This window comes from Podarcis vaucheri (genome assembly GCF_965113315.1).
Source record: "Podarcis vaucheri genome assembly, chromosome: 4".
Classification (NCBI taxonomy): Eukaryota; Metazoa; Chordata; class Lepidosauria; order Squamata; family Lacertidae; genus Podarcis; species Podarcis vaucheri.
In genome coordinates this window covers 103,715,287-103,734,089 of record NC_138762.1, presented here as the reverse complement: position 1 = coordinate 103,734,089, position 18,803 = coordinate 103,715,287, and the positions used below count along the sequence as shown (strand labels likewise).

Genomic DNA, 18,803 nt, shown 5'->3' with positions numbered 1-18,803 from the left:
CAGGCCTCAAGATTTGATGCAAATACAGACATTCTCCCGGAGGCAAAATGTTTGAGGATTTTTGAAGGCAGCCCCACGAGTGTCAGTAAGACTAGCAAAATTTATCTAGGGCATTTCCCACGTGCCTCCTTTAAATGAGCAGTAAACACAGATACGTCCTTAAAGCAACATGTTTACCACATGTTCAAAGTTTCGCAATAATTTGCTAGTATTTTATACACCGGAATGTGGACAGTTCATGGGCTACGAGTGTCCCCCGGTGTCCTATGAACTTCCCTTGACATTCTTGCACTTTCCTCCTCATCCTTTGACCATGCCCCTCTTGGCAATCTTCTCTCCTTCAGAACACTCTTCTTGCCCAGTTTCACCATCAGTAAGTAGAGCATGAGACTCTTCATCTCAGGTCTGTGGGTTCGAGACCCACGTTGCACAAAAGATTTCTACTTTGCAGGGGGTTTGGGCTAGGTGACCCTGGCGCTCCTTTCCAACTCCACAATTCTGTGACCAATCAGTTTTGCATGCGGAGGTGTCTATTGGGCTTACCTGTGTCAGTTACCTATTGAAACCCTTTCATATGCAGAGGGGGCAGCATATGGAAAGTAAATCTTGTTTTAAGGGTCAACTTTTAGGTCAGTGTTTCGCAATTAGCTAGTTACCGAGGACCCCTATTTTTCAAAAGCCAAGCCACGGACCCCCTACTTTTGACGATTTTGATAACTCTATGGTAGTTACCAGGACGCGGGAGGTGCTGTGGGTTAAACCACAGAGCCTAGGACTTGCCGATCAGAAGGTCAGCGGTTCAAATCCCCGCAAAGGGGTGAGCTCCTGTTGCTCGGTCCCTGCTCCTGCCAACCTAGCAGTTCGAAAGCATGTCAAAGTGCAAGTAGATAAATAGGTACCACTCTGGCGGGAAGGTAAATGGTGTTTCCGTGCGCTGCTCTGGTTCACCAGAAGTGGCTTAGTCATGCTGGCCACATGACCCGGAAGCTGTACACCGGCTTCCTTGGCCAGTAAAGCGAGATGAGCGCCGCAACCCCAGAGTCGGCCACAACTGGACCTAATGGTCAGGGGTCCCTTTACCTTTACCTATGGTAGTTACCTCTGCAAAGCAATTTTTGAACCAAAGGTGGAAATATTTGAAGTACAGTGGATGCTTGGGTTGCGAACATGATGTGTGCGGGATGCACATTCGTAACCTGCAGCATTTTCAACCCGCAGCGGCACATCTGTGCATGCGAGGGTTGCGATTCGGCGCTTATGTGCAAAGCACGATTTAGCGCTTCTGCGCATGCGCGATATCCGAAACCCGGAAGCAACGCTTTCCGGTACTTCCAGGTTTCGGCAGTCCATAACCCAAAAAAACACAACCTGAAGCGTCTGTAACCCAAGGTTCTAGTCTAACTGTTCTTTCAGAGGATAGCTCCAATGTGACCTCTCATACTGAGCTCTAAGAAAGTGTTGAGGAGCAGCAGGAAACGTTCTTCATATGTGGTAGACTTGTAAAAGGGTAAAAGAGTATTGGGAAATAATCCATAATGAATTCAAAAAAATGTTTAAAAGTATTCCCCCCCCCCCAAAAAAATAGAGTCCTTTCTGTTGGGGATAATTCAGACTGAAATTCCCAGGTGTCAAAATTGTTATTTATGTATGCCACTACTGCGACCCGTGTTTCGTTAGCCCAAAAATGGAAAACGAGCGAGGTCCCAACTAAAAAAGAATGGCAACTTAAATTGACAAAACATGCACAGCTTGCAGACTTAACGTATAGAATAAGAGAACAGAAAAACATACGTTTAGAGAAGACTGGAAAATGTTTCTTGAATATATGGGAAATAACTGTGTACAGCTGAAAATGCTGGCACATTAAGATAAATTCAACAGTGTAAATAAGTTTTGACGGATGTAATAATGAAATACTGAATGGCATAGTTTTTGTAAAATGTGCAGGGATTTATGATATGTAAAATGAACCATGGAAAAAGAAGAAGGGAAATCATTGATATCTTAAGGATGTAAAATGAGTGTTTTAAATTGTAAAACAGAAAATTTAATAAAAATAATATATATATGAAGTTGTAAAACAGGATGCAACCTGACAATATCAGTCTAACATCAAAGAGGTAGAGAGGTCACCTTGAGAGGTTAAAGGTACTGGGATAGTCTGGGAATCTGGAGGTCTCTAGTTGTACCTGTCTTAACCCATGCAAAGACCCATTTTTGCAAGCTGCGTTGCACCCAAACTTCTAACACGCTTGCCATTGGTGTAGCTGCTCTGATGTCACAGGGTCCGTGAACTAGCAACTGAGGCTCCTCTTATATGAACCTGCCCATCCATTCACATCAGTGAAGAAGGCTCTCCTGTATTGAGGCTAAGTTTGGTTGCAAGGCAGGCAAGGGTTTATTCTATCATCTGCCCTGGAAGATTTGCCTGGGACCCACCTTAATGATTTTTTGGCCACCTGTTAAAAATATTGTTTTGGTAGGTGCTTTCATTTGATTTGACTGGTCATCATATCTGTTGCTCAGCTCAATTTTAACATGTAATCATTATTATTTTACCTTTAATATTTTGTTGGAAGCCGCCGAGAGTGGCTGGGGAAGCCCAGCCAGATGGGCGGGGTATAAATAATCAATAATCAATAACAATAACAACAGCAATTATTATTATTATTATTATTATTATTATTATTATTATTATTATTATTATTAGTTGGCCACCATGATAATCCACAGAGAGAAGGAATATATGTTTAACTGAAATAAATAAAAGCAAAACAAGGAGGGGAGAGGAGAGGAAGTACCGGAATGTTTTTTGAATTGAAATTCCCATGGTCGATGAGCAATTTTTGTAAAATTAAACTGCCTACTCATTACAGGCTTTTGAATGACACTTCGTTGATTCAAATTGGTTGAGTGGTTTCTGAGCCTTTCAGTGGAAAGCTATTGACCACAGGGAGAAAACACTTGCTATTTATGGTTATGTGATACTTCCAAGTTCATCTAATTCTTCAAACTAGATTATGTTGTTCCCAACGTAGGTTTCAACGGCTTGTACAGAAGCACAGAAATATTACACCTCAGGTTTCACCGAAACAAGTTCTGAATTATTTATTTTAAAGCCTGGAGATTAACATATATCTTGAAGGTTCTGTTTTTAGTCCACAGTTTCACTTGCTAGCGAAATGCCAGCTGCAGCCAACCAGGAGGGACAAATATATTTCCTATTCTAAGTCTCTTTCTCTCATTGCTGCTTTGGGGTTTTCCTGTCCTGCGTTAGCTTCAGCAGTGTGTTTATACAAGATATTATTAACTCTCAAACCTCAGACACACATTGTAGCTCTCCGAAATAGTGCCACATTAAATCAGGCAATCCCGTGTGCAAGTTATATGTAGAATTCCACGTGAAATATTTTCTCTAGAATGTTGTCATTTGCAATTTAGCAGTCTTGTACAACCCAGAATGACCACGCCTTCCAAGGACTGTGGTATTTTGATGATCTCAGAAGGGAGCAAGGCGCGACATCCATCAAAGGAATATAATGCAGCAGTGAAACGCAGCGTCAGGTTCCCCCTCCTTTTCCTGTTATATGAAAGTGTGACATTATGTCATCACGTTGTGGGTTTTCCCACGCCTGCTCTGCATTATTGGCTGGGGAGTACACGGGAAACAGCACAGGAACAGCCAACAAGATGTCTTCCATGCCCAACAATGCCCATCAGCCCCTGCCGGGATCGCAGCATAGGACACGGGTGGCGCTGTGCTCTAAACCACTGAGCCTCTTGGGTTTGCTGATCAGAAGGTCGGCGGTTCGAATCCCCACGATAGAGTGAGCTCCCGTTGCTCAGTCCCAGCTCCTGCCAACCTAGCAGTTCAAAAGCACGCCAGTGCAAGTAGATAGATAGATACCACTGTAGCGGGAAGGTAAGCGGCGTTTCCGTGCGCTGCTCTGGTTTCCATCATGGTGTCCCGCTGTGCCAGAAGCATGCTGGTCACATGACCTGGAAAGCTAGCTGCAGACAAACGCTGGCTCCCTCGGCCTGAAAGCGAGATGAGCGCCGCACCACCTAGTCCAGGGGTCAGCAACCTTTTTCAGCTGTGGGCTGATCCACCATCTCTCAGACCATGTGGTGGGCCGGACTATATTGTGTGTGGGGGGGGGGGAGAACGAATTCCTATGCCCCACAAATAACCCAGAGATGCATTTTAAATAAAAGGACACATTCTACTCATGTAAAAACACACTGATTCCCGGACCATCCACAGGCCGGATTGAGAAGGCGATTGGGCCACATCCGGCCCCTGGGCCTTAGGTTGGCTACCCCTGCCCTAGTTGCCTTTGACTGGATTTAACCGCCCAGGGGTCCTTTACCTTTTTTATATATACCTAGAGTGTACCATGTTAACTACCCTGCCATACCATGAAGCTGCACGTTTTCTTTGCTGCAAATTACACGGTGACATGTGGGAACTTGACTAGGGTTTCTTATCCTCAGGGGTAACCTCGTGGTCTGTGCTATTTTGTTCTGGTCCCATTGCAATTCTCCCACTAGTCTCAGTAAATTTCAGTAGCCCCAACAAAGGCAACGGAGGTACAGTGGTACCTCTGGTTACGTACTTAATTCGTTCTGGAGGTCCGTTCTTAACCTGAAACTGTTCTTAACCTGAAGCACCACTTTAGCTAATGGGGCCTCCTGCTGCCGCCGCGCCGCCGCTACGCGATTTCTGTTCTCATCCTGAAGCAAAGTTCTTAACCCAAGGTACTATTTCTCGGTTAGTGGAGTCTGTAACCTGAAGCGTATGTAACCCGAGGTACCACTGTACTCCAAGGCTAGTTGTCAGAGAACTGCATCCCAATGGAACAATCCATTCCCCTGTCAAATGGGTATATCAACATCAAAACTGGCTTCGCTCCCCTGAAGCTGTTATTAGCCCAAGGCGAAGGAGGCAACTTCTATTGCCCATTTTTGGCAGAGATGGGGTGGACTGGCCTCCCCTTCTATGCACCGAGTCCCTATTCTGATGGTGTCTCCTGTTCCTACTAAAGTGACAATAATACAACTTCAAGTGGCACAGTTTAGTTTGGTCTAGAAAATGCATTTCATTAAATGACTTATGGATTACCATAGAAAATATTTGCTTTACCTGCCTTCCAGGTCACTATTCCACCAGAACTGTGATGCTGCATTTAACATCAAGGCATTGCGTATCTAATGATTATCACCCAATCACTTCAGGGTTGAGAGATACTTATTTTGAATGTCACTGAGCAGAGGGGGGGTTTTATCTGTAATTTTCACACTACTGATTATCTGCATTTTAGAACACCAATGAGCATAGTAAAATAAAGAAGCTACGGACACGTATTAGAAGGATTCTAAGGCCGCACCCCCCCAAAAAAAAACATTAAAAGCACATAGCTTCCCCCAAAGAATAAAGGGAACTTGCAGAACTACAATTCCCAACACCCTAGGCCAGCCTCTCTCAACCTGTGGGTCCCCAGATGTTGTTGAACTACAACTCCCATCAACCCTAGCTAGCAAGGCCAGAGCTCAGGGATGATGGGAGTTGTAGTCCAACAACATCTGGGGACCCACAGGTTGAGAACTGCTGCCCCAGGCAGACTACAATTCCCAGGATTCTTAGGGAGAAGTCACATCGCAACTGGGGGTTGCTTGCTTGTTTTGTTTCACTCCCAAAAACCACAATTACTAGTTTGAATGTGATGCTTGTTTCCTTTCTGCGCAATCAGGGAGGTGTGGGGAGCAGCAAAGTGGGCACAGTTTCTTCACGCACCACGCCACCAATATTTTTCAGCGCACATTCGGCCGTGAGTCTTTAAGTGCTAAAACTTTAGGGAGGGCATCGTTTCTTCCCCTCCTTACCAAAATTCAGCCTGGATTCCTGAGATCTCTCAGGGACCAAACTTATTTCTAAATTGCACCCGGGAGATGCCAATTTCTGGTCCAGAAGGTAGTCTGTGATGTCCAGCACAGCTTGGATAAATTCTCAGGCTGCCTTAAAGCTCTTTCCAAGGTGGCTGGAGGCTCAGCGTGGATGAGATTGCTAATACCGCATGATATTTGGCACGCCCAGTGACTTCACAAAGTCCTAATGACGGTTCTACACGTGAACACAAGGGCGGCCTGGTTCTGCTGAAAGATTGCTGCAGGTGTGCCTAATTCATGCTCCCCACTAACAAAGCATGAAGCCGCCATTTATCCACAAATTCCTTCTCGCTGCAAACTGCTGGGCCCCGAGACATGTGTAATAATGGCATTCTGTGGTAGTAACAAGGCACAGAGCATCACAAATGGAATGCCGGCGTCTCTAAATAACAGCTTAACAACTTCTCCTTCAAGCATGAAATAAAGACGACAAAATCTGGGAGAGGGAGAGAGGTCTGAAAGATAACTTATGTGAGCAATCATCTCCACAAAGGCGGTAACAAAAACACCAATAGTGCTTAAAAGGAGTATCAGTCTTTCAGTCCTTCCCGGCAGGAATGAGAAAAGGAACACAGTTTACAAAAGGCACCTAAAAAGAATATATATATATATATAACAATGCTTAAAAGCCTAACAAAGAAGAACTCAAGAGAAAATTGAAAAGTTTAACATACAAACAAGATTATTTGCCACTTTTATCTGCCACAGGAGGCATATTCTCATTTTTACTTGACAAAGCACAATACAGAGTTTGCAACAACAAGCTTTGCTGCAGGGTTGTGGAACAAGAGGTGTACATAAAGGGATGAGAGCTATCCCATCATTTCATTATACATTTTTATTCACACAAGGCTTCGGTGCAGCTATCTCCACTCACAACACTGGGATTCACGGCGCAGTGCATTAAGTTACTAAGGCAGAAAGTGCAGGTGGAGAGATGATCATTTGGGGGCAAACCTATTCACTTTTTGCCACTATGGTAACATCTAGGTGTATTAGACAGCAGCTACAAAGCATGTGGCCAGCACATTTTCAATAAAGCCACACAGCGGCTTGTTTAGCCCCTAGAAAACTCGGCTCCCTACCTCTTGAAGCTTTGGATGTTGTGAAGAAGCGCCACCAACCAACTGGTGCTGCTTCTTCCATAAACTACTGGTGGCACTTGCCCCTGACAACCTGAAAGGGAACTTGCCACATCTGATGAAGCAGGCATCCCTATTTTGGGGCCTCTGGCGGAAGGACAGGATGCTGCAGGATGCTTTGGTCTAATTCTGCAGGGCTCTTAGGTTCTTATGATGCACAAGTTGCATGGCCAAACATAAAAGGATCTCCCTTCAGCTACCACCATTCAACAGTTAGAGGTTCTCTGGCAAGCATCAGATTCAAGTTTTAATTTCATCGCTATCTACCTGCCCCCCCCCCGTTTCTATAGATTCTGGCCACCTATTGAGAAACCCCAGCTTAGCGACTCCATGTGAGTAAATGGAATTGTTCTGAAGCAACATAGCAGCACAACTATTTTCTAGATCCTGCCTAGATCTCTCTGGCGGAGAGGCAGTCTTAACACATAAAATCAGCAAACTAAGTCATGCTTGCACTGATGGAAAGACTCTGAGCTTCCCTCACAGAGGCTTTATGCTGCCATCATAATAATCATTAGTACTACGATTACCTTTCCTTCCACTGCACAGATAGTCGTGGCTTCGTTCTCTCGCTAAACCTAGTTAGAGCTCAGAGGGCCAGGGGCTGTAACTGATAGGAACTCATTCCAAATTCAAAGAGGAGCTGGCGTGTCTCGCATACTCACCCAGTCCTTGAGCTAAAACTGCTGCATAACCATGGGGGTGGGGCAAGAACCGTACAAGAAGATATAGAATTGGGGGACTGGTTCTGTGCATGCAACAGAGTGAAGCAGACTGCCTCCATTAAAGCGGTTAGGAACAGGTGAATGCAGGGATTCATGTCTGAGTGGTGGACCAGAACTTTTTATCCTGATGGCCTGGACCTTTTTCAAATGTTCAGGATGGGGACAATTGGGCTCTCCTTCAACCCATGGGATTAGAGCTACTGGGAAGGGTCTGTCATGGCCTAGACCCTTCAGGGGATTTTCTAGTCCTCTTAGTCAGTAGAGCACGAGAATTTTAATCTTGGTGTTGAGGGTTTGAGCCCCACATTGGGCAAATGTCTATCCCCCAAGAGGCATTATTAACAATCCAATGATATGCAGAGCCCAGGCAAGGGTGTTTATCCTAGGAATTTATCTCAGTGAAGACCTTACTTGGAAAATCAATACAACCCAGGTGGTTAACAAAGCCTCCATCTCCTCAGAGTATTGGGAAAGAACGATGTCAATCAACATTTGATGATCTCCTTCTACCGGTCCACAATAGAAAGTGTCCTTTCATACTGCATCACGGTGTGGTACGGTGGTTTGACATCAACTGATAGGAAGTGCCTACAGAGGGTGGTGAATACAGCACATTATATTATGGGCTGTCCTGTGAATCTGCTGGATGAAATAGCGGAAGAACGTTGCCTCAGGAGAGTGGGGACAATTCTCAGAGATGATTTACACCCTGGCCGGCACTTTCTTGATCTCCTGCCCTCAGGCAGAAGATATAGAAGCATGATTAGTCGCACCAACAGGGTAAAGAACAGCTTCTATCCGTGGGCTGTTAGGCTGCTGAATGAAAAGATAACAACAGGGCAACTGACTTTCGGATTTGGTGGGTGTGCGTCAGTAAATGAGGGGAATTAAGATGAAGAGAGCTGAGTGGGGAGTGCTCGTGTAATCTCACTGTATACAAGTTGCACAAGTAACAATAAAGTATTTCAGTTTCAGTACCTGGGGAAGGTTCCCCACTGCCTTTTAAAGGGATGATCAGTAGCTGCAAGCAAGTGGTGAAATCTTGTCCACCACCCCTGATCTTCTCCACAAGGAACCACAGCAAAGCTTCCAAAGGAGCTCAAGGTTTTCCTCACACCCAGTTTGAAAACCAATGGTTTAGTATAGGGATTACCACTGCTGTGTGCTATGGATGTTTTCAAATTCAACTTCCATCATACCTGACAATTAGTTTTGCTCGCTGAGGCTCATGGGAGTTGGACTCCAAAACAACTGGAAGGCACTGCACTGGCTACCCATGGTTTAGGGTGTCGTGAACCAGCTTCCTGACTAACAGAGGAGTCTTGGCCAAGTGGACTGGAGGTGCTGAGGAAATAGATGTTACCTGAGTCGACCAGGAGAAGGGAATTTGCAAAAATAGGCGCCTGTCTGCGGCTGACACTAACTGTTTAGGTAGGAGCCTTGCAACAAACTCTCCTCTGAAAATAGGGAGAGGAGCAAAGGGGAATCCTGTAAAGGTTTACCAACAACGTGACTAGGCAAAAAGGAAAATGAAATTGTGATGAAAGAGACTCGCACTTACGCCTTGTTCCGATTCCAGCAGCTCTGTTTTGACTCTGACTGCAGGCATCCCATCAAGCATTAGCATTCTGCTTCCAATGTGTTAATGTCCTTTAAAGAGAACAAGGAAAACAAGGGTGAGCTTTGAGAAGGGAGAAGCCATGAAATAACCAGGGCACTTAACCAATTCAAGACTTCTCGGAAGTTAAAAAAGAAAAGAAAGAAAGTCAAGCAATTCATCAGCTGTGTAAGTTTAAATAAATTAGAACATATTACCAAAATATCAACACTGCTTACTTTTTGAGGTCACTTTCCTTACAAGTTACATAACCAGAGCTATGACTATGTCATAATTCCACAGGAAAGAACAGAGTGTGCTGTTGGGCACATCGTTCAGCTTCCTGAGCATCTCAGGTTTTCTTTCTTTAAATAGCAAGTTTCTAGCCATCATGGCTGCAAAGATGTGCTCCAAAAGGCATGGTTTAATGCCTGCTTTAATGTCTGGGAAGTGAGAAAAGTGGCTGAAATTGATTTCCTGTGATAGGGGGTGGAAGTTCAGTGCCCTTCACAGCTGCACCAACCGAGCTCTGCAAACTAAATTATGCAAATAAGAGACTGTGTGGAAATTTATTAATTTGCAAAAAAATAAAATTAAAAAACAGGGTGCAAGGTTCAGCTTTCTTGTTTCAGAATTCTGAATATCTGGGAGCAGAATTTGATGCTTTGGGTCTTCTTCACACACACAAAAGTTCCAATCAAATAAAAGCCATTACTTGCTTTTAGGAGGAAAAGTCCTCCCTAAGGAACACAAAGAAAATGTGGGTTTAGCTAATTTCCTATCAGAGTGGTGTGTGAAGTTGGGTGGGGGGTGAACTAATAAGTGATTAGGAGTGTTCAACTAAGGTGCCCCAAAGCATGGAAAGAAATCATTCCAGAATTAATCCTCTTCCTAGAAAAGGTTTGTGTTTACTTATTGGGCCCAGATTTCACATCCTAGGGTGTCATCCAGCATCTGTGGCTTGGCCATTAGCCTAGGGTGGAGTCAAAAGGGGGGGGGACCAGCGAGGCTCTCATTTCAACCACACTCAAAGCCTTTCATGTAAAATTGTTCCCTCTTTTGTGAGTTGCGAAAAGCCAACCCTGATGTTCGCTGCAAGACTGGGCCCGATTCTACAATAAAATATCCCTGGAGCCAGACCTGCCTAGCTTAGGATCTGTCAAGCCAAACGCAGCCCGTCAGCTATACATTATAGACTACCAGGGGCTTGGCTCCCCCCTCCTCAGTTCTTCTTCTTTGCATTTACAGGCAAGAAGCAAAACTGGGAGGTTTTATTGAGCTTCCACAGGCTGGTGCACATGGCTGATGTGCCCCTGGTGGGTCGCCAGCTGTGCAGGCTTGCCAATGGCTGCTTATAGCCTGTAAGAAAATGAAGGATGAGCCGAACCTGCTATTCTGCATCCCGGAGGTGGTCTTGCCCAAATGGAGAAAGGGGCCCCCTCCCACTGAAAGTAAGGCCAGGAGGGGGCAGAGAGATGGGAGACAAAAGAACCATTCTCAAAGCCAGCCGGCAGGTTTAATGAAGTGTTGGAATCTGATTAGAGGCTAATGTCCCTTTTAGTGCTTTGCACCAATTTACAGCTGATATACTTTAACCATCCCCCCCCCTGCCCCGACTGCTACAAACACATTAGTGCCTTTTCTTTTTCTTAATGCAAGCTAACCAGAACCTTTGACAGTTTTTCCAGTAATAAATCAACAGAGCCCAACTAGTTCATGTGCCATTTAACACATTTACATTTTGCTCTTGTTTCGCCACCTCTTTTCCTTGTCCCAAAGCGTATTTGCCTCTCTGCTGCAGCGGGGAGGAAGGCCTGGCTTTTGCTCAAAAGGCCAGGTTTGGGTTAGCATCCCTTCAAGGATTTCCTTTGCTCGATACCAGTTTGGGCAGGCAGGTAGCATAGCCCGGGAATTATCTCGGGTTAAGGACTTTGCTTCAGGATGAGAACAGAAATCGCGCTGGGGCAGCGTGGCGGCAGTGGGACACCCCAATAGCTAAAGTGGTACCTCAGGTTAAGAACAGTTTCAGGTTAAGAATGGACCTCCAGAATGAATAAAGTTCTTAACCCGAGGTACCACCGTAAATAAAAAAAACTAGGCTAAAAGTAGAAATAATCAGAATATTTGAAATCGTTGCGGCGCATTCTAGCAACACAACTGGTAACCCGACTGTGAGGTGGGCGTGTCACGTGGAAGTGTTGAAAAGGATTTCAGTAAATCCAAGAAAACTTGCTTTAGTTCAGATATTTTTAAAAAATAAGATAAAAAAGATGTGTTCTTTGTAATATTGCAAAATGTTAACCACATGAAAGGTACTCCCTGGTGATATTTTTTTTATTTAGCTGCATAATTTTCAAATGACTGAAGATTTTGACAGATTTTTCTGAGCACTTGGGGTCAAAAGAAAGTAATTCAAAACAACTGCTGTTGAGACATTTCATTCCGAATCTGCTAGACAGAGCCAGACAGAGGATGGTGCCAAGTGGGTGGCCTGCCCATCCCCAACATAAATCCTGGCTACGCCCATGCTACAAGAACTTTTTAAAAATTTGGTTTTTAAACAGGGGGAAAACCCAGTGTCTATTTCTATCTCACCAGGAAGATAAATGACTGACACTGTCATTAAAGCAGGTTCGCATAACTTGGGACCCATCAAGTCAAATGCAACTCACTAGTCCTGTACAGCAGGCAATTTGGACTTCAGTAACCCTGGTGCATTCTGGCAACAAGTTGCATAGGCTTGGGTTCAAGTTTGGTTAAATCCTGCACATTCTGGCTGCATTCCTTTCCCCCCAGTCATTATCCAGCAGCTACAAGGACAGGAAACCAGGCAATAACTATATAATGCTCTAAATAATGACCCACTGGCTACATGGCGCATGCCAACGTTTGGTTATACAACCAAGAACATGGAGATGTTTCTAGATATATGGTACAGACTCTAGCATCCTTCCTTTGCCACAGGGTCTGCCTTCGCAGATTCCTAAAGCTGGAACAAGGTGGGCAAATGCAGTTACCCAGAACATTTTGAGTTCTCAGTTCTACAAAGTGAAAACAAAAACTTTTGCCAATGCTAATGTTCCCCACTTGTCGAGCTATTGACTCAGGCTGATTTTCAATTGCTTGGAAGTGAATTAAGCCTCATCTTCGCTAGAAACTGTATTAGTGTGTTACAAATGTGTGTGAGAAATGGGGTGGATAGGAAGCAGATAGCCACAAAATGGGGGCAGGAAAGAGACTGGGATAGGGGTGTGGGTTTTTTGTGGGGGACTCTATTGTGTTGGTGAATAGCCAAGGATAGGAGAAGAGCTGGAGAAGAAGCACTTGTAGCAATAAGTTTGAATGTAACAACCCATATATGGCCAACACTTTGGGATCCTTTCCATAGTCACTTTCTACCGTAAATGAAAGAAAAGGAACTAGGACAGGGGTCCCCAAAGTAAGGTCTGCGGGCCAGATAAGGCCCAAGGGACTTGTTTATCTGGCCTGCGGCAACCCCTGCTGCCCGCTGCCCAATCTTACTGGTGCTGCGCTGCTGCCTATTTCCATGTCAGAGGAGCACCGGAAATAGCTTGTGCGCATGAACAAGCATTATTTGTGCATGTGCAAGTGTTGTTTCCGGTGCACATCTGGGTCAGAGGCCCATGCACACAAGCTATTTCCAGTGCTCCTCCGACCCGGAAGTGCACCGGAAATAGCGTGTGTGCATGTGTGCGTGCATGCGCTCCCCCACCCTCCGGCCCGCCGCATGATCGGTGCTGGAGACACCGGCCCCAGGCGCGGTAAGTTTGCTGACCCCTGAACTAGGACCTGGTGTAAAGATATGAACTGGAACACTGGCTGCATTCAGACAAGAAGCCCCATTTCCTTCCATTCTGCAGTGTGGCTTTGGGGAGGAAGATGGAAGCTAGTCATCTTATCTAAACCTGAAAAACTGTGGCTAATCTAAACACTGGGGTGTTTTTTAAGCCAACTTCAAACTTTAGATTATGAAGCCCTCTCATTTCAAGAAAATATAGTTAAGATTAACCATAGTGTAGCGTTCAGACATAGAGCTCAAGTGCAGTTAAGCAAAGGTTTCCATTCTCCTTGAACCTGTGCTGGAGTAGGAGAGTGGGGAAAGATTCCCATCGTGATAAGCCATGGTTCATCATAGTATCATACTTCATTGTCTGCCCCACCCAGAAAGCTGAATTAGAAAATGAAATGAAAGGCGGGGAAATGTGGAGTAATACAAATACGAGGTAATGTGCACATTCCTAGAAGTTAGCACCCAGTGGATAAATCAACCATCAACATGACAGATCCAGTAGAATATGGATTCAAATGTGATGCTAGGAAAGCAGGCTATAAAGACTGATTGAATACTAAAATCAATATACAGTGGTACCTCGGGTTACAGACGCTTCAGGTTACAGACTCCGCTAACCCAGAAATAGTACCTCAGGTTAAGAACTTTGCTTCAGGATGAGAACAGAAATTGCGCGGCAGCCGCGTGGCGGCAGCGGGAAGCCCCATTAGCTAAAGTGGTACCTCAGGTTAAGAACGGTTTCAGAACAGACCTCCAGAATGAGTTAAGTTCTTAACCCGAGGTACCACTGCATTAGGAACACTTAAATGTTGGTGCATAGCTTATCTATGCAGCTGAAAGTCACAGAATATCTTTCACCCTCACACTTTTCTCCAATTGTAACGCAAAATCTGCATTGCTGAATTCTCTGATTTCTCTCAGTCACCAGCCTTTCCCAGCTGCTCCCCTTGTACCAAACCACTTTCCGTTCTGGAAGGTCCCACAGAATTTCAGGGGCTGCAAAGGCGGTCGTGGCAAGGGGGCAGCAGAAAAGTCCCACGGCACAAGCACAACATAAGCCATGCATCTTTGGCATTAACATTATAAATATAAGGAAACTGAACTGTTAGGTGGCAAAGGCACTGAATACTGACAGAGAAAAAGCAGGAAAGTGGAACAAATCTTTGCATCAGCTGTCAGGGCAGAAGATGGAGAGGTGTCTACACCCGGAAAACTGTGTCAAACAAAGCGTTAGCACTAACCGATGAATTCAGAAGCAACATGTCACCAAGAAAGTCACCCAACAGCCTTCAAGAATTAAGGCGAGAAACTGCTTATGCTCAATGAAAACAATGTCACTTTCCTCCTAAATCAGGCCAGAAGGTAACCAGTTTAATATTATTGCCAACGTAACTTTGACCTCTAGGTTCTACCATTTCATCCTGATACTTCTAGCTAAATGAAAACTGATGAAGATTTAGTAATAAGAAGGGGTGAAGTCTACTCGGGCAATAAATTCTTAGGCAAAAAGGACAACAAGCGAATGAAGCAATTGTGATCAAATTCAGAAAAGAAAGATATGAAAGAAGAGCCTTTGGCTGTAGATTTCTGCATTCCGGGAAATCAAAGTTTTAAAGCTGCTATATTTTTAAAAGTAAAAAGTGCTTGAAAGAAGTATGTCAAGCCACTTACGAGGAAGAGCAAATATCCCCAAGTGTATTAAGATTTCTCAGTGCAAGCGCCTTTGGTAAACTCAAGAGGCACCATTAATTAATTGCTCCCTGTTGCGATTCTAAGCCCTCATTAGTGTGTTTTAGCACAGAATAACTGGTCATGCAGCATGGAGATCTGGCAATGCACCGTGAAGTATTCTCTTCTCACATGCATGACATCTTTGCCTCTCCCCAAGCCTTCAATGTCACCGACAGATGAGCACACTTAACACTTAACCGCGCTGCTCACTTCTACATAGTAGGTTAAGGTTAGGGGTGGGGAATATCTGGTTTTCAACTTTAAAGCATATCATCAGTTAAACGATATACAGTGGTACCTCAGGTTACAGACACTTCAGGTTACAGACGCTTCAGGTTACAGACTCCGCTAACCCAGAAATAGTGCTTCAGGTTAAGAACTTTGCTTCAGGATGAGAACAGAAATCATGCTCCGGTGGCGTGGCAGCAGCAGGAGGCCCCATTAGCTAAAGTGATGCTTCAGGTTAAGAGCAGTTTCAGGTTAAGAACGGACCTCTGGAACGAATTAAGTACTTAACCCAAGGTACCACTGTACCAAAATATCACAATGTCTGAAATAAGGATGGAGCTGTGTAGAGGCATAGAATGGCTTCACAGTTCTCCCCACATTGTGATTTTTGCACAGCACACACACACACATCATGATATGCAATATACTGCCAGGTCAAACCAGTTCTGGACAATACATCGCCCAGCCCTGGTTAAGGTGGGAAACAAAAGCAACATTGGACCCACTGGTAAGACACTTTGGCTGAAAAGGAAGAGCTTGCGAGTGTTCACCATCACTTTTAGACAATCACAGTTTCCTACAGCATCCAATCTGGGATCTAGGGTTAACCGTACAGTCCAATCTGGGATGTTTAGTGTCAACAGTACAGCTTCATAACCTATGGGACGAAGGTTTTAAAAGTGGTTTCGATGGAAACTGTTTCCCCCTTCTCCCAGAGCAAGGTGCACTTTCAACACCCATCAGCTGAGTGCGCATTGCTTGAGCAAAGGAATAACTGAGAACTCTATTATTGTCAATATTGACTAAATTAGTGTACTGCCCTTCATCTGTAGATCTCAGAATGTAGATCTAAGAATGCAAGATTTAAAAAAACCACAAAATACATAATAAAAACAAGAGCAACACGAAACAATAAACCTGTCCCTCCACCCAATTTAAAAGGCTGTAGAATATTAATCAGCCAGAGGCTTGGTTGAAGAGGAACATTTTTGCCTGGCACCTAAAGATGGTGTCAGGCAAGCCTCTCGGGAGAGGGCATTCCACAAACAGGGAGCCACTGCAGAAAAGGCCCGTTCTTATGTTGCCACCCTCTGGACCTCACATGGAGGAGGCACACAAAGAAGGGCTTCAGAGGATGATCTCAGGGTCTAGGTAGGTTCATATGGAGAGAGGTGGTCCTTGAAGTATTACTGCGGTTCTGAACTGGGCCCTGAAACAAACTGGCAGCCAGTACAGTCACACAAGGATCAGTGCAATATGCGCAAACCATCTTGCTCGGTGAGCAACCTGGTTGCCAAATTCTGCACCAGCTGAAGTTTCCATCTTCAGAGGCTGTCTTACGTAGAACTCCTGATTGTTCCTTTGAAGCCAGATGTAGGGTGGGTGACGTGCCCTGCTCCAAATAGCCTGATGGGTCAAAGGGAGTAGCTTGCCAGGCCAAGTTTGGCGCACAAGCTGAAGGTCTCCCACCCTGACCTAGTGGAATATTGTCTGAGTTTCACAGGTCTCAGAAACAGAGGCAGGGGAGGAAGGGCCAGCGACAGAGAGAGCTACAGTGGTACCTCGGTTTAAGAACAGTCCGGTTTAAGAACGATTCGGTTTACAAACTCCACAAAACCGGAAATCGTGTCCCGGTTTGAGAACTTTACCTCAGTCTGAGAACGGAATACGAACGGTGGAAGGGCACCGGAGGCGGGAGGCCTCATTAGGGAAAGTGTGCTTCAGTTTAAGAATGGTTTTGGTTTAAGAACGTACTTCCGGAATGGTTTAAGTTCATAAACTGAGGTACCACTGTATTTCCCAGCTGAGAATCCTACTAAGTGGAGATGCTGGCGATTGAACGTGGGACACACACATACCTTGATGTACTCTATCATAGAACTACAATCCCTTTTCCTATTTGGTGGTTGATAATCTCCTTTACTTTCCCCCAACCTTGCTATAATGGCTGCATAGGTATTTTTAGTTTCTCTTTCATATGTCCTGTGTGAGAGGGTGTTGAATACACATGTGGTATCCCCGCAGACTGGAAATATTTCCTGCTCCCATTGCCCATGTGTGCATTGACCGGTGATGTCCTTCTCGTTGGGAGACTTTACAGCACTGCGAGGAATAGAACTCGAGGCTTTTAAGACCCTTAAACCATTTCTCCTGATTCCCATTACTTTGCTCCAAGTAATCATGGGGCACGCTAGATTCCCATAAAGCACAGGAGAGACACAGTTCAAATATTGCATGAACACTTCAATAAATCCAGCACCATTTAGAATTATATCAAAGAACAGCCATTCTACCCGCTGTTCCATGACAGGAATAATAAATCACTAGCTATTAAGAAAAGATTTTGCAACTTTGACTTCCATCATTTATCTTTCCAGCTGTTCATTTAAAAACGTGGAATAAATTCAGTGCAGTGAGTGGATCCCTATTTTACAACAACACATGCCTTGCTTTCAATGCAAGCCAACTGCTTGGGGTCAGAGGACCTCTGAGTCTCCTGATCCTGTACAATGGGATTAGTGTTGGGCCACAGGGTTTGTGTGGGCTCTTCTGCTAGACTATGCCTTCTCCAGCATGAATCCCCTAGACCACCAGCTGCCACCAGCCTTTACCAAGTTGCACTGGCAGCATTCTTAACCAGGGGTCGGATCCTGGGGATGCTGTGGTGCAACTGCCAGGGGCAGAATCAGGAGAAAGAACCACATTAAAGGCATGTGTCCATAAATCACCTCCATGTGCCCAAGCGACTTATGAGTGTTCCTAACCTTAATAATGAGGGAGTGACCCCACCTTCTGTGGGATTACTTTGCTGGATCAGACTCATCCATTCCAGTATTTTGTCTCCAGCCAGCCAGATGCCTTTGGGTACCCAAAAGCAAAACACAAAGAACGATACAGCTGGTCTTCAGCGGTTGTGCTGCCATTTAACAATTACGACCAATAGGCATTGATAAGCCTGTCCTGAAGAACTTCATCTAATCCATTTTTAAAACCCATCTGAGCTGGCAGCCATCACTTCATCCTTCCCTTAATGAATTCAAAAAATTAATTATGCATTATGTGAAGAAGTACTTGCTATGACTAGAACATAGGAACCATAACTCAATTTCTAAGGCTGTAGCCGTTCCAAGTGATGGCACTGATCCGCAAGTCACTTTTCATCCCTCCGAAAGTTTTGTATGCATTGAGGAATTAAACCAAAGTGACGATCTCTTTTACAAAAAAGGCAGCTCATGACATCTCATGGTCTGATTCCCAACACTGTATGAGCATTGCTCTGATATCTCTGCTATTTGTAGCAATCATGTTAATAAAACAGCACACTGGTCATGCATACTGAACTGGAATAAACTCTCGCTGTTGTGCAGGCTGGAACATCTATATCTCATCCATTATGCAAATCTCCAAAGAGCAGCTAAGCAGCAGTTAAATTAATGCAGTCAATAAGATTAGCCACCCATCTAAGTTAATTTTCACTTCAGCAAAACAAAAGCAGTCATTCTGTTTTCTCATTTGAAAGAAATGTTGCTTGTTGCACTTACTTTGATGCGCTCTGCTTCTGCTGTGCTAGATGACCGGGGGCAGGGGGAATGTTTATACCAGCTCAATCCAGCAACTCTTGC

At 44.7% G+C, this 18,803-nt stretch overlaps 1 protein-coding gene across 3 annotated transcripts in view; it reads right to left on the bottom strand.

The window, feature by feature from the left end:
• KLF12 (KLF transcription factor 12) overlaps positions 1–18,803 on the bottom strand; it is a 243,577-nt gene that overhangs the window by 140,312 nt on the left and 84,462 nt on the right. For all 3 annotated transcript variants that reach the window (XM_082221431.1, XM_082221433.1, XM_082221432.1), the window contains exon 2: positions 9,375–9,463. In XM_082221431.1, coding sequence (XP_082077557.1) covers positions 9,375–9,440 — 66 coding nt within the window. In that variant the 5' untranslated portion in view covers positions 9,441–9,463. The remainder of the gene's footprint in view (positions 1–9,374; positions 9,464–18,803) is intronic.